Genomic DNA, 25,520 nt, shown 5'->3' on the forward strand with positions numbered 1-25,520 from the left:
TACACCATAAGTGCAGCCTGCTAAGTGGCATGTCTGATTTGTAGGGACTGTATAGCTCAATTTACTGCACTTCGAATGACACAAGTTGACTGATAGAGATAAATAACATCATCTCAAACTATCAGCAAGGATTGTTCTTCAAATGTTTGATGCACAAGCGAGCCAGAATTTGGCCCTGATGCTACTGGGGAAGGAAATAGAGCTCACAAGTGAAGAAAGATGGACTAGTTCAGTGAATGGCTTTCTGCAACCTGCTCTGTGTGACTGCTCAGCCCTGCATGACCTTTCTTTAGAGTTCTTCTTTTTGCCACAGTTGTCTTCTCTGAAATTAGAACTCTACTTCCAGGATAGTATTGTGAAAGAACTGCAAATTAGATTTTGAAGTAGTGTCACTCAGCAGAAGCAGGAGGCTGCAGAAGAGGCAGAGCTGTTGTACATCAGCCAATCTCTGCTTGGGACATCCATATGCTTTAAGGCAGGAACGTAAGTGGATAGGAGCAGTGAGGAGCAGGAGCACAAGTCAGTGCTGGAGTTTAAGTCACCATTAATTTAAGGTTTCACCAGAAGCAGACAGCTGGCAGCATAAGGTTTGGTATATTTTTGCAAGTACTGAAGCCACATGGTAATTCTGGATAAATATCAAAGACTAGAGAGAATATTTATATGTGCATTTACAAGTGGTAACATTTACACTATTAACAAGTGGTAACATTTACAGTATCAAGACAGGATGAGGGTTTAACTGACAGCTACCAGACTTTGGTTCAGTGCAGACAGCACAAAGGTTATGTTTGCAGAGCTGCAGGAAATGGACACTGGCATCCTTACTGAGCCTGGACTTGTCTGGGTTCCTGCCAGCCTGTATCCCTGCTCATATCCCAGCAATTTTTATAATAGAACATCCCCTCATCTTATTTTAGGACTTCAGTGCAATTATCTCACTAGTGTAGACTCAGTGAAAAAATATGGATTTGGTTAAAATGTGCTACACTTGTTAGTGTAATCAATGCAAAAATATTTCGTGTGCATAGTTTAGCTGGACATGATAAATCTTTAGCTCCACCTAGAGTTTATCTGAGCCATTTAAAGTATTCAAAAACTTGCCTAACTGAAAATAGAATTTACTGGTAATACATCATTGTAAAATTCACTCGTTTTACACTGCTTATGGAGTATTTTTTTAAGGTAAAATTGAACATGAATCTGTGCTATAAACAGCAAGAAGCAGAGCTCTCTGGCATAAATTCCTTTCTTTGGCAGTTTTATCTAGCACTATGTGCATGTTGTGTTTGGTTACAGGCATTGTTCTTTTAAGTGTTTTGCAGAATCATTCTTTATTAGGAGTAAATACAGAAAAAAAGTAGAGGACGACTTGTGAAGGAAGAGTGCTTGGACAGATGTGTGCAGTATTTCTGTATCAAGCGAGCAGTTAATTTAGGCTTCCTGTGTAATTTGGAAATTTGCAAGATTTTCTGAAAGCCATTTAATTTAGCTTTGGACAACATAGCCAAGCATGAAGCTTTAAAGCATACAGAACACTGGGGAATTGTTCTTGTATTTCTATTTTTTTTTTAATCTAAATTATTTGCTCACCCTCAAGCTAATATCTGTCTGTAAGGATGGAGATGATGTCTGATGAATGCTGTCCTGCAGAGACGTGGCCTGGAATTTTGAGAGGAACAGCTGTGGCCCAGTGCTGTTCAAAGTGGATAAGATTTGTATTTAGTGCAAAGTCCTCTGCAGCTCTAATGGCAACACACTGTTTTATTGTGTAATGAGATGGAGTAGAAAACTGCATTTTTATCAATAAATGTCTGCTGTAAAGTAATACCCCTAAAAAAGCCTTCTGAGTTTTGTTTTTCTGATGAGAAACAAAACCCAAATTATGATCTCAAAGCCTGATTTTCTGTCTGTTTTCAATTTTACACACCAACAGAAATCAGGTTGCACTCTTCATCATGAGTAGTCTCAGCTCTCTTAGGGAGAAGTTAACGGTACCTTTTAGAGATGAAGAACTGAGACATGGGAGGAATAAGGACTGTATTTGTAAGGGGAATAATGCATTTGTCTGCCTTTGTAAATGCCTGTCCCCTCAGCCTTTGGGTGCCAAAATTTGGCAAAAGAGATTTTTCTGAGCTGCTGAGGAGGCCTGAACAGCTGTGTCACATTCACTGAATGAAACACACACCTCCCTGTTTGCAGAGCTGAGGGCTAATTCTTTTTAGTGACTCCAAATGTAAATTAATTGCAAACTGCCTTCTCAGTTCCTGAGGGCTGCTTTTTTAATTGATTATGTTTAGAATTTGCTGTAGAAGAAAACTTGTGGAATTCTCTGTGTGCCGTTGGCCATTCTGAAAAAAATGAGTTAAATAGAACATTTTCCCTTGGCTCATATCAATGTCAAGAGACAGGAGAACTGGGAGACAGGCAGAAGTATCTGCATCTGTGACAGGGACAGTGAGATGGAGAGAAGCATGTGCTGCAGTTAACCATTTTGTCTGTTACCATGCATTTAAGTGGATGGAGGAAACAATGGGCCCAAGACAGTTATGAAATTGAACAGACTTGATTTGTTAGTGATGAAGTTCCCTGACTGGAGGTACCTTACCTGTGCTCAGCCCCTAACAAATCATCCTGCAGCAGTTTAAGATATGTAGGTTGCTCCAAAAAATAATGCCTTCTAGTTCTTTTCATGGAAACTACAATTAATGCAAAGAGCACAATAACACTATTTGATAGGGAAAATTCTGATCTACAAAACACCATTTTCCAGCGAAGCTACCACCATTAGCTATGTGTTTTTGCTAGTGATGAACTCATAAAAATCTGCCCCAGCAGTGGTGACACATCGCAATTGTTGCCACTGCTAAAATGCACTGCCCGTTTATCAGACTGCCCCTCTGCTGCCACCTGTCACACAGCAACAAAAGGTAATGGAATGCTGGTGAGAAGGTTCAGCCTCTACCGCCATACCACCAACGTATGCTTCTGATGAAGATAGCCAACATATTAAAATAGGAGGCATTAATTTCAGAGCAGCCCTCATCTTATCATCCCTCCTGTCCTCCGTAACCTTCCCTAAAATAATAAGTTCTTCATAGGTGGATATATCTGAAGACAGCAAACTGTGAACAGGAGCAGGATCATACTAGCTTCGACTATACTTCAACTTAGCTTTCGGCTATACTTCGACTAGCTCTGCTGCGCAGTGGCCTTCCTGCACCACTGGAGGGACAGTGTGGATATACTGAGCACGGCCTCAATCCCAGGGCTCCTTTGTAACCCCACTGGAGAGATTTCAGCTCAGCAGTTGCTACTGATTGCAGCCATGGCAGTATTTTACAGAAGGGAATGCTGTTTTATCATGCTTGCAAATAAGAAAGTGATGGAGTTAGCTACAGTCTATTATGATGCTGTGTGCAGAGTGGAAATGGCAGCAGGCTAATTCTACAAAAGTGAATGGGGGTATCTGGCTATTAAAATGTTTTGTAACATTTTAATAAAAGGATTAAATTTAGAATTTAAAAAAAAAATCACTAGAATGGGGTATCACATCTGAATTTTGTTTGGAGAATGCTGAAATGCATCGGAGACTACCATGGAGAAATTGTCTCCTCACATCCTGTTCTGAAGATCTATGCCATGTCTCAGGCACTAGAGCAGGCAAGTATTGCTAATGAGAGTGTTAATGTGCATATAGGTACACATATTTAGATGACATATCACAAGATATGCCCATACCAGTATATTACAAAATAGTTACTTATGTAGGCCAAATTGTTTTATTCATAACTTTGTAAATATTCCCTTTTTCCATTTGGTGTTCTTGTGTCAGATATCAGCCTAAATCTGCACATCGTAGCTCGTGTGAAAGGGTACATCATATGATTCTTTGAATCCCCTTCATCTAGGAATCTCAAAAGGCTGCTTTCCCTCTAACTTTCACTATTAACATAATTGAATACTAGATCTTATCTTAGATGCTGTTACAAAAATGAAAGCCAGAGAGAAGGTGATATGTTACTTACAAAAAATACCTTCCTGTACTGCTAAGAATTTAGGATTTTGGTTAATCTCTATAGTTATTCTTCTGAAGAAAGACAAATTAAACAATACAATAATAAAATACACAACTTGTCACAGAAAGATTCATTTTATTATTAAAGCTTCTTCTGTGTAGATAAATGACGTTAAAGTTCTCTTGTCTGATAGATCTGAGCTATCTGATTCACATTACTTTATTAAAAATATAAATCACAAACATGTAGTTATACAGTGGTGTGTATAAGTACTTGTCTATGAATTTTTGCATCCATCTAAGGGAAATGAAATGTAAAATTCTGATACAGTTCTTGAGTTTATCCAAGTAATTAACTGCTGTTGTTTTGTGGTTAGTAAAGGACAAACGTGTATGAAGTACACGCTCAGCAAACAAATTAGGGTGTTCTGTGTTAAATAATGTTTTGTCTTGCTGGCTGTGCATTAGATAGCACTTGGTATGAAGAAGTAGTTAAAAAGAAAGGACTAAGCAGGCAGAAAGAACCAGAGAAGAGGAGAATGCTATTAAGATCAAATCAGAAGAGGTAGAAATGTGTTCCTGTAATAACAAGTATTCATAGAAATTTACTTTGAACATGAAATTAGAGAATGCATGACTGTATGGTAGTGTTTTGTTTTGCTATTACTTTTGTGTTTTTTGTTTGTTTTTTTTTTGCATTCCCTCTTCTGGGAAAAATTGTATTTTTAATACAACAATTACAGCTTTAAAAGAATTCCTAAAGTTAGTAAAAAGTAGTAAATTAAAAGTAGAAAAAATTAGTAAAAATTAAAATATTGGAAGTTTTGCATGTATGCATGAGTATTTCTCAAGGAAGTTGGGAAGCTTTTTAGTTGTGCTCTCCGTAGAATACTAGTCTTACCCAATTTTGTTACCTACGGTCTAACTTTCCACATTTGAGCTAGTTATGTAGATTTCTGTGGTGAATAGAAAAAATCATTTCCTCCATGCTATACAGTTCAACTTGAATAGTCATTAAAATAATGCCATATAATATTTCTAAAATTGTTTTCTACTTTGAATTGGTTCTAATGCACGTCTTGAGAAGTAACTGAGATAAAAATTGATGATACAGATACCCAGGTGACGAAGATAAGATAAATAATACTCCTAAAGAAAATTCAGGGGAAGTAACAAAATGCTGTTTAATTTCCAGAAGAAAAGTAAGATGCCAAAAAAAACCCTATTGATTCTCTCAAACATGTTACTGGAATGCAAAAGCGTTCCTCTGTTGTTAGCTCTAAACATCAAGTCATCTTCTTTCTTCCTCTCTTTTCCAGAATGATTACAAGAAATTGTCTATGCAATGCAAGGATTTTGTAGTTGGACTCCTTGATCTGTGCAGAAATACAGAAGAAGTGGAAGCTATTTTGAATGGTGATGTAGAGACGAGTCACAGCAGTAATGGAGAACACGGTCGCCCCAGCCTTAGCCGCTTAAAACTCGCAATCAAATATGAAGTAAAAAAAGTAAGCAATTGTTTGTGATCAAACATGTGTCATCATGATGATATTAAAATGTGGAATTACTAAGTGTTTATGTTTTGGAAGCTTTAGGACATTTAAATGAACATTTGAGCCCTTCTGTCCAGTGTACTTTACAAACACAGCCTGTAATATAAAGAAGCAGGTATGAAGGGTGGATGCTGGTCAAAGTGAGTATGAAATCTAATGGTTCTGAGAAAATGTCAAGCTATATGCAAAATGTTTAGATCTTTACTTGCTTTAACTTTCAGTCCAAAAGAAATAATAGTAAGAGAAAGAAATATGCACTCATTTTGCAGCCTGGAAGTGTATACTCGGAGAGGTAAAAAAATTTATTGAAACTGTGTCACAGAAAATGTGTATTTTTCTCCATGGTGATCAAAGACATGATGTAAGAGAAACAGACCAGTGCAGTGGTTTTTGCTTCTGAAGAACACTGGGCTCCAGGCAGTGTCAAAAACACAAATTATAATATCTGCTTTGGCTTACTTTCTACCTCCAGTTTAAGACCATGATCCGCACTTGAAATATGCTCCACAGTAGGATCTGGCTGAGTTAATGGCTGCACGAAGACTCTAAAATTACCCAGGAGCTTCTTTTGGATAATACAGGTTGTAAAGTTTCAGATGATGTTTATGTGAACCAGAAGTTATGTATATGTGATTCGTAGAAATGAGGAACAAAAGGCTTTGACTCAGGAATGTACTTTGAAAGCAGGTTACCCTAAAGTAGGGCTGTCTTTTCTCAGAGCAGCAAGACCCTTGGTAACTTTTCCTACATAGTGAAATAGATCTGGTCAACACAGCAAAAATAAACTATTTCTTATTTAAAATAAATAAATAAAAAAGGAATCAGAATGTGTGAAAATCTAGCATGGACTCAATTCACAGAACTAGTTTGTCTGGGAAGACTTGCAAATTTTCAGCAGAAATTGAATTCATATCTCTGGGGCAAACATTGAACGTTTGTAGCAGTATTTACTGTGTTCATGAAAAGGAGAAGAATGCCATTTTAACCAAAGAGCACCTCCTAGCAAATGAACGTGAACATACAAAACATTTGAAAAGGAAAACTCACTAAAAAGAGCTAAAGCAACTTGCAAAGGGTAGATACAACACTGACCGGGTCCTTCATGATGTTTGAGTCTGTATCTTGCCTTCAGTGCAAGATCTGTCTTCAGCTGGATACCTGCAGGCACATTCTTTAGCCTGCTATGTATAAAGACAGTCCTTGCACCTTCAACCAGTCATACTTCAAATAATGGAATTTATTGTAGAAGAAATACTGGATTGATTGAGTTAAACTTCTAACTGTATTTCCAAATTGAGACTTAAAATCTAATGTGCAGAAGAGCCTAACTTTACTACTACCTTTGTAAGATCCTTCTTGCACTTTTTAGAAGTTTTAACAGAACAGAAGGTTATCAGTCAGACTTCTCAGTTTTGCAGTACTTGCCCAGAGGATTCCATAACCAAGTTACAAATAGCCTTTATGCAGTGTTCTACCGAAATGACACTTATATTCTTATATCAGCTAAAAAAGTGATATTTTCCACCTTAGCAGGTGAAGATGTGACACATTTGTTTCTTTTATGACCAAAGACTGTACCATCATTTGCAGAACAAAAGACTCTGTTCTGAAATTTCTGAAGTACCAACATGAAAGTTTTAACAAGTGGAGTTTGCACAGATAGATGATGGATAATTGCACTGAAGTGGAAATTAACAGCTTGTAATAGAACATAGTGTCAATAAAATTAAACTGTTTTAGGGTTAATGCATCTATTCTTGCTGATAGCGATGTGCCTGCATGCTGGAAGACTGTACTCATAAAAAACCTTTCTCTTATAGCCTTGTTAGTGCTCCTTTGCATATTTGTTGATTTTTTTTGCTATTCCCACAGTCTTAACGCATTTGATATAGCTGCTATTTTAATCAAAATCATTTTGATAATAATATACTTTTGCTGTGCTCCTTTTCTTTATTATAGTTTGTAGCACATCCAAACTGCCAGCAACAACTTCTCTCCATCTGGTATGAGAATCTGTCAGGTTTACGGCAGCAGACTATGGCGGTGAAGTTTCTGGTTGTTCTTGCAGTTGCAGTAGGACTGCCATTCCTTTCAATGGCTTACTGGATTGCCCCTTGCAGTAAGGTCAGTTGTTAGAATCTTGTAAAGACCTTTTATTAATGTGTGTTATCATCCGCATGTAGATTCCTGACTGGCAATGTTGAAACATGGCTATAAGCTACTTTCATGCTCAAATAGCGCATGACAAATCTGTTATCTCAAAACTGAATTAGAATATAATGGCTTCAGGATTGCATGTTCTGACAATTGTAATTAAGTTAGGCACCATGTGTGTTAAATACAGTGTATGTTAAGTAAACATATTGGAGCAAGACATGTCTTGTAAAAACTTTAGTTTATAAACAATGGGTCAAGATATTCTTCATTTAGTTGTTGTAGTAGTAGTCAAATACTGAGGATCTTCATTTTTCATTGACACAGAGCTAGACTAAGCTTAAGCTGTGGGTTGACTCATATTAACTCAAAGGCAATTTTATTTTTGATGATTAAAAATTAATAGGTAAAAGTCACCAAAACATTAATGTCCGAAATTATCATCATTGATTTTCTAGAAGTCAAAGTGAATGATGTTGGCTTTTCAAGATGATGCTAATACTCATTATATTCCATGAAGTTCTTAAAGCAGTTGCTCAGGCTCCCCTGTATCCCTTTATAACATGTTGTTTGGATTTGGATGCTACTACTATATTTGCTTGAATGATGCATACACTGTGGAAGGCCTTTCTGCTGGAACAGGTTACAGTCTCTGACCTCTCCAGAACTTCTTCTGAAACTCTACTTCAGTTAGTCACTATCCATTGCAAATGGACACTGACTGAAGTTTTCCTCTGAGAGCATATTAGAAGGAACAAATGGATCTTACAGGGCACAGTATGACATTCATCCATTATTTTAACAGGCCAGATGCAGTGTGCAGATGATTCCAGGGGAAAAGAAAGGTTGATTGAAGACTGAAGTATTTGCTTTATTTATTTCCCCTCTCATTTTTCTATGATGGGAAAAAGTTTTTGTTTTGCCATGTTTTTCATTTCTTTCAGTCTGGACAGCAAAAATCAGTAATGTCATTTTCACTTTCCTATATAGTAGGATTTTTTTGAGCTCTTTGGACTTAAAATTCACCTTGAAATTCAACATACTTTAGTAATTTTTTTCAACCAATAGCAGTGACTTATCTGTTTGTCATTTCCCCTTTTCAGTGATTTATTGGATCTTCAAGCCATTTTGAACTATTGTACATTCTATAAAAGCTATTTCAGAGTAGCTTTTTAATATCTAGTTGCAAGGGACAACATCCTTTAAGTTTCACTTCATTTGTTGCTTTTTAATAATCTCCTGCTGTCATCTGTGTACATGTTCAATTGGTTTTGTTTCATTGTATTCTGCAAATGTAAAATACAGAATACTTTTTTACCAGTTGTGATTTCTTTTCTTGTGCTTCACTCATACTTCAAAATTGGATTCTTTGGATTTTAGAAGACAAAAATGTTTGCTGTCTAAGTTCAGTATAGATTTGTTCCAATACAGAACATTATATCAACAGACTCCATTCTGTGTATGATCTGATGGAATTTAAAACTTCTTTTTCTCCTCCTTCTGAGATAAATTGACCACTGTCTTTCATCATTTGGCCCTGTAGGGCACAGTGATAGGAGAGAAAGAAGACAGTGAAAATAACAGCTGGCATTGGAATTTTTCTGATATATTTCTTTAAGTTCTCATGCAATGGCTCTGAGAAAGCCAAAAATAGGGTCAGCCTTTGTCTTTGTACCATTTGCATCTCAACCTGTTTATTGTACAGATAAACAATTCCTGTTTAGGAAAAAATTTGACAATTTGAACTTGGGCCACAAATACTGAATTGAGAGTTTCACATCAGGAAGAAAAAATGTATTCAGAAAAATCTGTGGTCAGATTCCTGTTAATTTGGCAGAAATTCATGAGTGCCAGATCCTGGAAAGACTAAAGATTGTCACTTAGTTGAGTTTCAGCTGGTGATCCACTTGGAGGCTCCTCAAAGTTTTTTGAACTATTTACTCTGCTTTTCCAGCTGGTAAATCAGTATAACTACAGAGATAATTAACCCAAAACTTCTTATACACTATTCAATAGCATGACGTTTTGAAGGACTAAAAATTATTTTCAGGTTTATCTGAGAATCTTTATAATGTCCAAGCTCTTCAGTTATAATTAATAATGCAATTTATATTTTTAATGTTATGAATTAATGCATTCTTTCTTCAGCCTCTAGCCAAGATAGAGGATCTGAATTTGACATACAATCTTCTTTAACTATTTCCAGTCCTTGGGGTTGGGATTTCTGAAGTAGTAACTTAATCAGTCCCTATTTATTTCTCAAAGTATGTTCTGAGAGTTATACCCATAATTCTTTTACAGTGTGGTAGGGCTAAAGAAATTGAATTTTAATGTGCATTACATGAGGAGCTGGGAAATTGTTCCACTTAAAAAGCATTTACATTATCCCATTTTGTTGCCAGTCCTCTTCTCCTTTGTGAAACATGTACTACCCAGTGTCCTATTTCATCTTCTCTATAATAATGCCATGCTCCATAATTTTGTGTTTATCATTGCTTCTTCAGATATAGGGGAGAAATAATGTGAATCACTGATTCCAGTCCTCAGCAATTTCAAGTTACCCCTATAGATGGAGTAGAAGGAACCACAATATAACAGTTCCATATCTTGTCCTAGAATCATAGTATCTTAAAGTGTCCTGAGTTGGAAGAGACCCATGAGGAATACTGATGACAACTCCTGACTTCACACATGGCAACTGAAACCTGAACAGATGTATAAAGCACTCTCCAAAACAGAGATCATAGCACAAAGAATCAGAAACGTGCAAAAGCACTTTGGTTACAGAACGAGACCATACCCTTGGTCTCTGCAATGGCAAACAATGTATTACGTCAAACCCTCACTGGAAGCGCGTTAAACAGGGAGTTTAGTTTATAGAAAAATCTCAGTATCCTGAAAGATTATGGTCTATCTTTATATTTGATTTTCTTTTACCTTATTCCTATTTTCTGACTTATATGATCTCCTTAAGAAGACTGCAAATTTTAAAAGTGCGTTTACATGTTTTTCTTGGATCTCTACGTAGAAACATTGTAATAACTTCCAGGTTTTGTGTAATCACTTCAACTGTAGTCATTCCTACCTCCAGGAAGTTTTTTGCTATCTATTGTAAAAATACTTTTATATCTCTTTTGGAAGGGGTGTGGGACTAGGGGTTCAGTCTTTTAAATTTAATGGGTTTTGATAAAGAATTATATTAATATTACTTCCTTCAGTATTGTTTTTTCTTTCTTCTCTGTCTATGACTCTTTCTGGCATCTGTCTCCTAATGCGTCTTCATTTGTAAACACAAATTTAATACATTTGAAAGGACACCGTCAAGGTATTTTATCATTTTCCAACTCTGCCTTATTCTTTGTTCACAGCTGTTACTTGATAGCTTGAATTAGAATCTTTTCCCATGACAAACAATTTCTCTCCTTGTAGGCAGCACAAAACAATTTGTTGTTGAAGATCATTTCATTAGGCTGAAGAAATATTTAATAAATTTAAAAAAAGATTTTTTTTTTTTTTTGAGCGAGAAACATCATGAAAGGAATGAATTTGCAAAATAACATATAAAGGAGAAATATAAAAATTTGTGCCTGCTAACACAGAATCACAGAATCACAGAATTGTAGGGGTTGGAAGGGACCTCCAGAGATCATCGAGTCCAACCCCCCTGCCAAAGCAGGTTCCCTACAGCAGGTCGCACAGGTAGGCATCCAGGCAGGTCTTGAACATCTCCAGAGAAGGAGACTCCACCACCTCCCTGGGCAGCCTGTTCCAGTGCTCCATCACCCTCACAGTAAAGAAGTTCTTGCGCACATTTGTGTGGAACTTCCTATGCTGCAGTTTCCAGCCATTTCCCCTTGTCCTGTCTCCACTCACCACTGAAAAGATTCCAGCCTCGCCATTCTGCCCCCCACACCTTAGATATTTATAGACCTGGATCAGGTCCCCTCTCAGTCTCCTTTTCTCAAGGCTGAACAGACCCAGTTCACTCAGCCTTTCTTCATAGGGGAGATGCTCCAGGCCCTTCACCATCTTCGTGGCCCTCCGCTGGACTCTTTCCAAGAGATCCCTGTCTTTTTTGTACTGAGGAGCCCAGAACTGGACGCAGTACTCCAGATGAGGCCTTACCAGGGCAGAGTAGAGGGGGAGGATCACCTCCCTCGACCTGCTGGCCACGCTCTTTTTAATGCACCCCAGGATGCCATTGGCCCTCTTGGCCACAAGGGCACACTGCTGGCTCATGGACAACCTGTCGTCCACCAGGACACCCAGGTCCCTTTCCGCAGAGCTCCCCTCCAGCAGCTCATCCCCCAGCCTGTACCGGTGCATGCAATTATTCCTCCCCAGATGCAAGACTCTACACTTGCTTTTGTTAAACCTCATCTGTTTTTTTCTGCCCAGCTCTCCAGCCTATCCAGGTCTTGCTGAATGGCAACACAGCCTTCAGGCGTGTCAGCCAATCCTCCCAACTTCGTATCATCAGCAAACTTGCTGAGGGTGGCCACCATCCCCTCCTCAAGGTCATTGATGAAGATGTTGAACAAGACTGGACCCAGCACAGACCCCTGGGGGACACCGCTGGTTACAGGTCTCCAGCCAGACTCTGCACCGCCAACGACGACCCTCTGCGCTCTGCCAGTCAGCCAGTTCTCAACCCACCTCACTGTCCACTCATCTATCCCACACTTCCTCAGCTTTGTTATAAGGATGTCGTGGGGGACAGTATCAAATGCCTTGCTGAAATCAAGGTAGACTATATCCACTGCTCTCCCTGCATCCACCCAGCCAGAGACAGCATCATAGAAGGCTACCAGGTTGGACAAGCACGACCTCCCCCTGGTGAACCCGTGCTGACTACTCCTAATAACCTCCTTTTCTTCCAGTTGTCTGGAGATGACATCCAGCACCAGCTGTTCCATCACCTTTCCAGGGACAGAGGTGAGGCTGACTGGCCTATAATTGCCTGGATCTTCCTTCTTGCCCTTTTTGAAGACCGGAGTGACATTGGCTATCCTCCAGTCTTCAGGCACCTCCCCCGTCCTCCAAGACCTCTCAAAGATGACAGAAAGCGGTTCAGCAATCACCTCTGCCAGCTCCCTCAGCACCTGTGGATGCATCCCATCGGGTCCCATGGATTTCTGAACATTGATGTTGCCTAGGCGCTCTCGGACCACCTCTTCCCTGACTGAAGGGAGGTCTTCCATTCCCCAGATCCTCTCACCAACCTCCAGGGTCTCGGATTCCCGAGGGGGAGCTTTTTCACTGAAGACAGAAGCAAAGAAGGCATTCAGTATCTCCGCCTTCTCAGCATCCCCCGTTACCAGAACACCCCCGTCACTTAGCAGGGGAGCCACATTCTCCCTAGTCTTCCTTTTACTGTTAACGTACCTAAAAAAGCCTTTTTTATTATCCTTTATCCCCTTCGCCAGATTTAATTCCAGGTGGGCCTTAGCCTTCCTTGTCGCATCCCTGCAGGCCCTGACAACATTCCTGTATTCTTCCCAAGTAGTCAGACCCTTTTTCCACATTTCATGGGCCTTCTTCTTTCCTTTGAGTTTGTGCACGAGCTCCTTGCTCATCCACACAGGTCTCCTGCCACCCTTTCCCGATTTCTTGCTCACAGGGACGCACCAATCCTGAGCTTGGAAGAAGAGCTGCTTAAATGCTGACCAGCTCTCACAGGCCCCCTTCCCTTCTAACACCCTAGCCCATGAGACAGCTCCAAGTAGGTCCCGGAAGAGATCAAAGTTGGCTCTCCTAAAGTCCAGGGTAGCAATCCTACTTTTTGCTTTACTTCTTCCACTCAGGATCTTGAACTCCACCATCTCGTGGTCACTACAACCCAAGCTGCCCCCGACCTTTACTTCCCTGACAAGCCCTTCTCTATTAGTGAGAATAAGGTCCAGCAGTACCCCTCTCCTCGTCGATTCCTCCACCACCTGCTTCAGAAAGTTGTCTTCAACACATTGCAGGAACCGTCTGGACCGCGCATGCCTGGCCACATTGCTTTTCCAGCAAATATCTGGATAATTGAAGTCCCCCATAAGCACCAGCGCCTGGGATTGTGATGCTGCTTCCAACTGTTTGTGGAAGGCCTCATCAACTTCCTCCTCCTGTCCGGGGGGCCTGTAGCACACTCCCACAACAGTGTCAGCCATACCAGCCCGCCCCTTGATTCTCACCCACAAGCTCTCCACTGCTACACCGCTCTCCCCCAGGTGCAGTTCAATGCATTCAAGCTGCTCTCTCACATAAAGAGCAACTCCACCACCCCGCCTCGCCGGCCGATCTTTCCTAAAAAGCGCATAGCCCTCCATGACAACATTCCAGTCATGTGAGCTGTCCCACCACGTCTCTGTGATCGCACCTTGACAGTGTTTCTTCAAGAGTATCTTCTTTATATGTATCTACTTTTTAAATGTGATTGAGACCTTACCATTGCATCCTTATTCTTTCTTTCTGTGAAAGCTGATTGTAAAGTCAAAAATGTTCTGTTTTTGCTATTGAAAAAGTGTAGCAAAACTACTTAAGGTGATAATTTAACTTTCTGCCTTCTTCTCCCTTTTTCTGACCACAGGTAGTAATATATTTTGTCTGGGATCCGTGATACTTACTCAATTCTTAACATGAGATTTTTGTCAGAAGGCTAAAAAAGTATTTTCTTACTGTTGCCAGCTAAGTGAACTAGCTAAGACTTTTGATATTTATACAGGCACTTTCAAGATATCTTCTATAGTAAATAATGACTAAAAGTTCAGCCTTGCATAAGTTTGTATGGAACTTTTAGGTTTTTTAATGTTGCACTACACAGTTATGCAGTAGTGCTTAGACATTGAGAGTTGAGAATGTTTCCATCAAAGGAGTCAGAAAGGAAATAAAGACACTACAGAACTATAAACATACCCTCTTGAGGCCTAGTGACATTTTTTAAAAGGGGGAGTAAGTTGAAAAAACTGCAAAATAACTGCCAAACTGTGCATCATGAAAGTTAGGAAACAGAATTCTTTAGTCATAATGTGCTCTTGGTGATATTTCAATGCCTTTAGTAAGTGTCAAAATCCCAGTTTCTTTGCTACCTCATAAATATCACTGGAATGTAAGTTTGAAATATATTTAACAACTATAATAAATACTTCTCTTGACTACCTATAATAGACATAAAGATGCCCCAAAAGAATTATAGAATTATTTCAAAACACTGATATAGAAACATATATATGGTGAAGGTGAGTAATGAAATTATTCCTCTGGAGATAGCAAATAAGGAGAAAATTTTAAATGTGGTTGTCAGTGTAGCATTATAGTACAATTTCTTTCCAAATCTTTGTTCCTTTGTGTTATTGAAACATATATTTGTCTGTGTTCTTGTTCTTTTTATTCATTTTCCTTATTTTGGAAGAAAGCAATGCAATATCTTTCTGTTTTATAACCTCTGTTACAGCTGGGAAGGATTATGCGTGGACCATTTATGAAGTTTGTAGCCCATGCAGCTTCTTTCACCATTTTTCTTGGTCTGCTTGTCATGAATGCAGCTGACAGATTTGATGGCACCAAGCTCCGGCCCAATGAAACTACAGGCAATGTAAAACAGCTATTTAGAATGAAAACATCGTGTTTCTCATGGATGGAGATGTTAATTATTTCCTGGGTAATAGGTAAAGATTAATTATTCCTTAAATTTGTCTTGCTGTGATTTCACTGAAGCTAGACTCAAATTAATCCTTTGCTATTAAGGATTAATATAAAAAATTGAACAAAGTGAATTTAGTCAGAGGGTTGCATTCCAACATTGGCCTCATATTTCTTACTAGATGTCAGTAGGCCTTTAAATGTGCCTTGTTAATCACAAATATCCAGGTAAAGGACTTAGGCAAAAACTGCATCTCTGATATGAATCAATGCAGTTTTATGGATAGCTAAGGAAATCAGCTACCAGTTTTCTGTTTGGTTGGTTGGTTGGTTTTCTGGGATTTTTTTTTTTTTTTTTTTTGTATCACATGTGTCAGCTTCCATGGGGAAAGATTTCCACATTTGTGGGCCAATGTTGTTGTGTCCAGTTCTCCATTTCTGCTAATATTCTGCTCATGTTGCAAGTATTTCCTCAGAATTAATACTACATAGAGCTTAATGCATTATTAACTAATGAGAATCATTAACTAATAGACTTCACAGTATCCAGAGGTAGACTTTTTCCGTCCAGCTTAGGAATGAAGTGTATGCTGTGAAAAATATTCTGAGATAACCCGTTCACTTCTGTGACATGGTCCTATTTAACAGAAAAAGCTGAGCAGGGTGTCTAAAAAATATCTTAGCTGTCTAATTCAATTTATTTGATCAATCCCATTTATAAGAAAGGGAGGAAGGAGGACCCAGGGAGCTACAGGCTGATGAGCCTCACCTCTGTGCCTGGGAAGATGATGGAACTGTCGTCCTGTAACAGATTTGAGGCACATGAGAGATGAGTACGTAATCCATGACAGCCAGCATGGAGTCACCAAGGGAAGGTCATGCCTGACCAACCTACTGGTCCTCTGTGGTAGAGTGATGGCATTGGTGGACAAAAGGAAGGCAACTGATATATTCTACCTGGATTTGTTCAAGGCCTTTGATATGGTCCCCCACCATATCATTATCTCTACATTGGAAAGATATGGATTTGAAGGGGGGACTATTTGGTGGATAAGGAATTGGTTAGAATATCACAGCCATAAGGCTATTATCAGTGATTTTGTGACCAGGTGGAGGCCAGTGACAAATCAGGTCTTGGACTGGTACTCTTTAATAAACATCTTTATCAGTGACATAGGTGATGGGATCAAGTACAACCTCAGCAACCTCCAACCCAAGCCATTCTATCATTCTATGATTTCCGTGAGGTTTAGTTGCACAGATGTTTTAAGGATCTAGGTTCTGGTTATTAATTAAGTGGGGGAGGGTTTTAATAATTTAAGTATGGGAGAGTTACTTTTAAGATGAACAAAATCTGCTTCCACTCATGAACTTAGACAATTAAATGTTTGTGCCTTTATGAGCTCTATCCGTGATTGAAATTGGAGCTTTTTTTACATCAAATTCATATAACCTTAAAAGACATTGACAATTGTTAATTATTTCATCAGATAACTGTATAAATGAGTATAACTGTGTTTTACTGAGATAATATAACACTTAGATTTCCAAATATGCTGTAAATATAAATGTTTAAATTTGATAATTGGAGAATAAACAGTATTTTTCCAATTTGAATGTATAGTTTTTGAATTTAATCTATTTATTTTATTTCTGTCATGCAGAAGTAGGTGTAGACTTATGAAAAATTAATTCAGTGCATACAGATATAGCATTGAATTTATTTAATGTAATTAATATTATATGAAAAAGGAAATATGAAAAGTTTTGTTTTCTTATTTTCACTTTCAAGAATTCCAGAAATTTATTTCATGATTGAAAACTTTTTCTTGAAAAGGGGAAGGATTTGCTCAATAAAAGGGATGCTATAAAGGATGCTATATTCCCAGGTTTAATTTTTTGAGTTATTATTTGATAATTAATATTAGGAATCAAACAGATACTTTCCCTGTTCACAAAGCATTAGGTAAGATTCTTAGCTGCATGCTCATTTGTCATACAGGGTCCTCTGCAAATGAGAATATGTGAGTTCTGCTACTAGTTCTGCTACGGTTATATGATGCCAGAGCATTTCTGCTCTTTCAGTCTCTTTCTGTGTTTGGAACAGATGGACAACTCACTTCCCATTCTTTTATTTGAAAGCTTTTGGAGTAGAATAGGCAAAAGCAATATGAAAGATTAGTATTATTACGCACATTAGGAAGAAGTACTGACATGTATATGAGTGAACAGGTTCAAAGATTTTAGTTTCTATTCAAGCTCCCTAAGATTAAAATGGTTTTGATATGACTGCAACAAAAGATATACCCTGTACATAATAAAATATCATATAAAATGAACATGAAGTTAAAAGAATACACTGCTTTTTCTGTTCTGTTTTACTAGGCATGATATGGTCTGAATGTAAAGAAATTTGGTCTCAAGGTCCAAAGGAATATCTTTTTGAATTATGGAATATGCTTGATTTTGGTATGTTAGCAATTTTTGCAGCATCATTCATAGCAAGGTTTATGGCATTTTGGCACGCATCCAGAGCCCAGAACTTGGTTGATGCAAATATGAAAGATCTGTCAAGTCCAACACTGGAGCCCAACATAAAATACTACACCTTGGGTGAGTTGAATGCATTTGGTTAAAATTTATTGATAGATTTTCTGTTATTTAGAACATTAAGGCAGAAATTGATATTGGGGTGTTAGTCAGCAGCTGGCTGAACATGAACCAGCAGTGTTTTGAAGTGGCCAAGGCCAATGGTATTCTGGCTTGTAACAGGAATAGGGCAGCCAGTATGAGCAGGGAGGCAGTCACTCCTCTGTACTCAGCACTTCTATAGCCCCATCTCAAGTGCTGAGTTCAGTTTTGGGACCATCATTACAGGAAAGACATTGAGGCCCTGGAGCATGTCCAAAGAAGGGCAATGAAGCTGTGAAGAGTCTGGAACACAAATCTTATGGGAAGCAGCTCAAGCAACAGGGATTGTTCCATCTGGAGAGAAGGAGGCTTGCGGGAGACCTTATTGCTTTCTGCAACTACTGAAAGGAGGTTGTGGTGAGGTGGGGATGGGTCTCTTCTCCTACATGACTAGTGATAATACTAGATGAAATGACCTCAAGTTGTGCCAGGGTTGGTTTGGATTGGATATTAGAAGAAAATTATTCTCTGAAAGAGTGATCAACTGATGGAATGGGCTGCCCTGGGAGGTGATTGAGTCACTGTCCCTGAAGGTGTTCAAGAAACATGTATACGTGGCACTGAAGGACATGGTTTAGTGGGTATGGTGATGTTGGGTTGGCGGTTGGACTGCATGATCTTAGAGGTCTTTTCCAACCTTGATGATTATATCATTCTATGATTTTATGATTTTATGATTAGTTCCACAATGTACTTGTTAAAGAAGTTCTGGACTTGTACTTCTTTTTGTCATCCCTACTGTACTCATACATTTTCTTGGGAACAATTCTAGACATCAAGCACTGAAATAATCTAAATTCAGAAATTTTACATTATTTTGATCCTGGTCATTTAATCTTTTCAGTTGCACAATGTTATCCTGCAAACATTTCTATTGGAACAACTGAGAATGAGATGTATGCAATTTAACAAAGGGGTAAAGCTAAGCAATGAGATGCACTTTTTTGCCAACATAAGTGATGTATCTTTAACTACAGTTGAATACTTTGCCCAGAGACTCTATTACATTATTTTAATATTTTTAATATCTCAATAATAAATGAACTTGTTAGTAAACTTGCTTGTCACATATGAGAAGTGGGTAGAAGCTATTTTGCACAATTCAGGAAAGATTAAGCCCTGTTTATTTGTGTTCACAATCAATAACACCACATCTCTCTTCCTTGTATTAGCTATTCTTATCTGGATTTCAAATTACATCACTTTTTCACATTTCAATGTGCCCAGTATTTTTCCTGAAAAGGTTACATTTTTTCATCGTCCAGATTGTGGAAAAAAAGAGTAATTATATTTATTTTGAAACCCAGTAAATTATAGTTTTCTAAATTTTTGCTGAGAAGTTACAAAATTTCACCTAAGTTACAAAGGCAACTAGTTACATTTTAATTCCATTTTAGATAACACCTACTTGAAGAACTTGCAAACATTATGTTTACAGCTTCTGGATATGACAAGCACAAGTCTTTATCTCATTTATGCTGTATGATATTTTACCACCCCTGGGAAGGCAGCTCCTGAAAAGAAGTTGCAGCTTTATTTTCTACTTGAGCAGCGCTGAGCAATTTTTTAAGTGTGTGCACTTAAGCCTGTTTGGAAAATACCTGTGTGTGGTAAAATTCTGTCTATGGTAATAATGGGTGTATGGTAACAGCCCATTACGAGACCTGGAAAAATACTAACCCAACATCTTCCATCTTTGCTTTCAATTATTCACAAAAAATGAGGTAAAACTTACACAGCTGTGTCTCTTTATAGAAAATGGGACAGTATTCTGTTGTACAGATTAAAAATACAGATAATACATAATACATCATGTTTATACAGATTTCTAGGCATTTACAGTGAATAGCTCAGTGAACAAAACAATCTGCACATACCCACAAGAAGCACACAGCAGCTAAGAAATGGAATGATTGTACTGACTCTTGCTATGTCTAAAACCACCGTCATTCATTTCATTGTCATGACGTGAATATGGGCATGGCAGTAAGTTCCTTGAAGAATAACATTTTTGGACTTACAAAGGGTGTTTCGAAGCATTGTTGCTCAGCGTCACTGAGAATGGATAAAATGTAAAGCTGTTCAAATAACTGACTTGTATTAAATAGTTATTTGTTAGTTAAAACTCAGAACAGTACTTTAGCAATAAGTCAGTGATTGTCTTCATTTCTATATAAATTATTTATTTTCTACAATGATTACACTCTGCTGGGATGTATGAAATCCATGCCAGGTTAACCTCTTCTCTTTCTCTGAAGCATAATTGTGAGTTGAACTTAAAAAACTTTGAGTTTCTCATTCTGATGTTTTTCTACAGAGATTTATTTAAGTAGATTCAAACTTGAATGTTCCTCCTGCAAATGAATGTGTTTCCTATCAAATGGCAATACCACATTCACTTGATCGTAGAATTACAGCACCATGGCATCACAGAATCATGGAATCATAGAATGGCTTGGGTTGGAAAGGACCTTAAAGATCAAATAATTCCAACCCTGTGTTGTGGGCAGGATTGTCACTCACTGATTTGGAGAACATTCAAGTAACTTACATACTGTTTAATTTACTTGTCTTTCATTTATAATCAGTGGAGATCTATTAAGTACAGTAAGTAGAGCCAGTATCCTACCTCTATTTCAATCTTAGTGAAGTACCTTTCTTTCTTACACTTCTATTTCTGGTGACATGTAAGGCATTCACTGAGCACTGTGAAGTAGTGTACAACCACTACTAGCACTATTTGAGCAGTTATACATGGCACACTGAAGCCAGATGAATAACTGAATTCACAGCTCTTGGTGATTTTGCTTACAGGAGGACATCGATTTTCTATGTGGTTTTTAAGTTCAAAAGGGTAAAAAATAACTGCTCCTTACTTTCAGTCAGCAAAGTTTCATACTTTTTTACTAATGAAAATAGCTGAAAATTCATGATGCAATGTACGGTAAAGGAAAAAACAAAATGTAGGTTGTACCTTTACCATTCTTGGTATGAATTACCATTCATACCAAGGCACTACTCCATTGAATTCAGATCCAATTTGCAATGACTTGGTTCACTGTTATGCACCTAAAAACAGCACTTCAGTGAATATCCTACGGTGAACTTCAAAATTCTAACAGAAATTCTCATCTTTCATTTCTAGCCAGAATCAACTGGGATCCGTCTGATCCACAAATCATATCTGAAGGCCTGTATGCAATTGCAGTAGTGCTGAGTTTCTCCAGAATAGCCTATATCTTACCAGCCAATGAAAGCTTTGGACCGCTGCAGATATCACTTGGCAGAACTGTGAAAGATATCTTCAAGTTCATGGTGATATTTATCATGGTGTTTGTAGCTTTCATGATAGGAATGTTTAATCTCTACTCCTACTATCTGGGAGCGAAGCAAAATGAAGCATTTACAACGTAAGTACAACTGATTAGACTTTAATGATTGTGGGCTGTTTTTAGAGGAAAGATGGTTGCTTGCATTGTATATATTACATTTACTAATTGTTGCATAAGATTATAATTGTTTTTAAAAATCACTCTGTGTTGTGTTAAGTGGTTATTTTCTCTCTTGTATGTTAGTGGATGAGTTCTTAATCCTGGGCCTGCAGGACAGATCGTGCTGTGAGGGCAGTCAGCATTACAACTTCAAAGCACAGCATGGTGGCTCCTTGCAGCATGTGGGAGCTGGTTCCTCAGTCAGCTGCCACTGTCCTTTCACTGAAGCAGGCTGATCACTACAGTGTGATACACACTATAAAATACTTATCCTTTAATTCAGGCAGTTCTGTATATTCTTTCTGGCCAAAGGTCTAAGCCACCTGTCTCTCCATAGTTTCCTATGGCAACAGATTGTTCTATCTTGGGAGGAAAAAGTATACTTTTGTTATTCCATTAGTCTTTTTTCTTTTCCACCATAAGAAATGAAGTTCTGAATTTACTCTTTCTGTCTCAGGACTTATTTGGTGTAAATTTGTTATGACATCTTATTTCTAACTGTGATTTTAAGATAAATCACTTGAATGAAAACTCATTCTTTTCTGTGCCCATTTTGTTTTGGGCTGTCATGGTATTCAAGCTGTAGCAATTACAAAGCATACACAGCCAAGAAACAAACTTGACCTAGATGGAAATTTTTTTACTAATTTTCTTCTTACTATTAGTTCACACAATAGATGAAATACCTAAAACTTCAATTCTCAGATAGAGTGCTGATAGAATATTATATACAGACAGGTAGATTCACAATTAAAAATTATGAATTTAATTTTTTTCCTTAAGGATAATGCAATAAAATCCAAAATGTGCTTTGCAATGCTTCTGCATTCAGGTTGCTGGAAAATAAGATTTATTCATCAAAGCAAGAGAAAATACATCTAGAGAGGGGTGCAGATAGGAATAGATGCCCCAGATATTTGAATTTATGTCTATGTGTATATATAATATATACTTAATATATCATATATGTTCCCTCTCTCTCTGTATGTATACACATACAGATATATAAAGGAGGAATAGTAACCTGAAAAAAAAATAATCAGAAAATCAGTCACCACACCATGGCTTATTATCTTTACCCTGCATCTCTGGGAATAGTAAAAGCTCAGCTTCAGGATTTCAGTGTAAAAGACACATTTTTTGAAGAGTACTGCTTTGCAGTCAGAGAAGCTGAGGTCACAGTTTCAGAATACCATTCATATTAATGGTGTAATAATTAATACCAATTTTTACCATTACGAACTGTTCATGCAATTATAATGAAGCATGTAAAGGTTAGTAATTTTTGTTATTTATGTTAACATTACAGGCAAGTATGTAGCATGTAGAATAAAGTTTATAGTGAATCACTGTAATATTCTTTTGAGACTGTGCATATAATTCCTAAACTGAATGAAATTTTTTATTGTCATTCTTAAATATTAGGAATGACATTACTTTATAGAACAGCATATACATGTAAAATTAGGTAGTCAACTTTTTCTGCATAATGTTATGGTGGAGGAGTTGTGCATTGCGTTAACAGAAAATTTTATACTCCGTATAAAAACAGTTGCTGGCAATTTGTACATTAAGGCTCTACAGTTCTTCATTAATGTGCGTGTGTTCAATTTTTCCTTTTAGTGTTGAAGAAAGTTTCAAGACATTGTTCTGGGCTATATTTGGACTGTCAGAAGTTAAATCAGTTGTTATCAATTATAAACACAAGTTCATTGAAAATATTGGCTACGTTCTTTATGGAGTCTATAATGTTACCATGGTCATTGTCTTGCTGAACATGCTTATTGCCATGATTAACAGCTCATTTCAGGAAATTGAGGTAAAAATTCCATTTGTTATGAAATAGTTTTACATCTGGTTGTCTACATCTCCTGGAAATGCTACCTACTTGTCATCTTTTATAAGAAAAATAACACATAGGATTTTGGAATGTATTATTCAAAAATATTAATTCCAACCTTCATTTTTATTATAAAATAGCTGGAAATTGCTCAGATGCTTGTGCTTGAAGTAAGAACTAGATTGGACCAAGGAACTGCTACTGAACTGTCTTAGGGTCCTAAAAAGGATAGTATGTTGTGAGTTAGTAAATCTTCCCTATACCTTGTTGTTGTTGTAGTTACAATTCAAGTAGTGAGTAGTGTCCTTCTTGCTACAAGGATGTTTTCATTCCTATGCCTTGACCTTGCCAGTCTAGAACACACTGTTTCCTTCTTTACTGTAAACAACCATTTCTTTTGTCCTCACAGGAACAAAACTTTTATTTATTTCTGCAGAATGGACTTGAGCTTTTCTCTTGAACTCTACAGAGATATACCTGGGTGTTCTGATAGTCCAGGGGTTGACCATAAGCTGACAGTGTGCCCTCATGGCCAAGGGGTGCGTGGGCAAAAACTGAAACAAGGAAAGTTCCATCTGAACTTGAAAACTTTAGTACTTCGAGGGTGAGAGAAACTGACTGAAGAAGCATGGATTTATCTTTTCTGGAGATATTTAAAACCAGCCCAGGCACTTTTCTCTACAACCTGCTGTAGGGGACTGGCCTTAGCAGGGGGGTTCCACAGAGGTTCGCTTCCAACTCCTACAATTCTGTGATTTACACAAAGGAGAAAAATAAGTGTTTTAACCATTATAAATGTTAAACATAAATTGTGGTGATGATAGATTTAATCACATTTTTAAGCAAGTGGAAGGAATTCAGGAAGAATCCCCTAACCTTTCATAAGCTCAGTTTAAAGTAGTAAAATTCTTAGCTAAAATTTTGAGACTGTTTCTTCTTCACAAAGAAAATAATAGGTTAAAGAGGTGAAATAGGAAATCAGATCTCATGTTCTCATTGAGCGTTTTACATTTCTGTTAACATAGTAAATAAAAAAGAAAAATCATAAGTACAACAGAGTCCCAAGCAAATGGCTACTCAGTCAAGCCCAAGAGTATGAAGTTGAATGTTGCCATGTTTTTGTTAGGCATTGTGCTGTGTATTCTTAATTCTTATTACTCTCCTAGTGGGTGGGTAAAAAGTCTTTGTGAAGCTGTAATGCAGAATATTAGCACTCATTCTGCATGAATCAATGTCTAAATCAAAACTCCATAGATCTTCTGAAATTGCATTATTTTAAATGTATTGATAACAGTTAAATTCATTTATATGTGATTTTCACATATTATAATCAAGCTCTTGATTTATTAGAAATTAAATTCAGCCAACTGCATTCAAAGCACACAACATTATCTAGAGCATCTTCAATACTAAAGATGCTATTAATACATATTAATAGTAATGTTTCTGTTTTTCAGGATGATGCTGATGTAGAATGGAAATTTGCAAGGGCTAAACTTTGGTTTTCTTACTTTGAAGAAGGGAGGACTCTGCCAGTACCCTTCAACTTAGTGCCAAGTCCAAAATCTTTGCTGTATCTCTTACTCAGACTCAAAAAATGGATCACTAAACCATTTATGTGCCAAAAGAAAAGCTTCCAGGAAGATGCAGAGATGAACAAGGTAATTTCATAGTACATATACTGACTACCAATTTCAAAAGATAAAACGATTTTAAGTTTTCATTATCAGCGTTGATCATTTTTTTCTGATGAAAGTCCTGATCTTCTTCATCCAGACTGAAATCAGTCACTGGGTACAGGCTGAAATTCTTACTTTGTTTTTTAATATGAATATTTGTCTACTTCTATAATCAGTTAAGTTCCAAAATAACATTGTAAATGTACAGTTCTTCCTGCTTTCTGTCACAGAATCAGAAAATACTCAGCAGTGTCTGATCCAACTGCCTCCTCAGTTCTGAGGTCAGACCAGGCTGCTTAGGACTTCATCTGGTCCAGTCTTGGAAACCTCCAAGGACAGAGAGAGCACAACCTGTCTGGGCAGTGTTCCATCCAGGATGAAACTCTTGTTTCAGGCTGAACAAGCCCAGCTTCTTTAGCCTCTTCTGATAGGGAAAGTGATTTAGCCCCCACCATCCCTGTGGTCCTC

The 25,520-nt window shown here is 37.6% G+C and overlaps 1 protein-coding gene across 2 annotated transcripts in view; it reads left to right on the forward strand.

Annotated features, from left to right (window-relative positions):
• The window catches only part of TRPC6 (transient receptor potential cation channel subfamily C member 6), a 94,169-nt gene that overhangs the window by 59,694 nt on the left and 8,955 nt on the right, over positions 1-25,520 (forward strand). The window contains exons 3-9 of one of the 2 annotated variants that reach the window (XM_048934361.1): positions 5,338-5,526; positions 7,531-7,695; positions 15,164-15,377; positions 17,737-17,964; positions 21,188-21,452; positions 23,157-23,352; positions 24,831-25,034. In XM_048934361.1, the coding sequence (XP_048790318.1) occupies positions 5,338-5,526; positions 7,531-7,695; positions 15,164-15,377; positions 17,737-17,964; positions 21,188-21,452; positions 23,157-23,352; positions 24,831-25,034 (1,461 nt within the window). The remainder of the gene's footprint in view (positions 1-5,337; positions 5,527-7,530; positions 7,696-15,163; positions 15,378-17,736; positions 17,965-21,187; positions 21,453-23,156; positions 23,353-24,830; positions 25,035-25,520) is intronic. The other variant, XM_048934362.1, reaches the window with a different exon arrangement.

Source organism: Lagopus muta, chromosome 1, assembly GCF_023343835.1.
Source record: "Lagopus muta isolate bLagMut1 chromosome 1, bLagMut1 primary, whole genome shotgun sequence".
Taxonomy (NCBI): Eukaryota; Metazoa; Chordata; class Aves; order Galliformes; family Phasianidae; genus Lagopus; species Lagopus muta.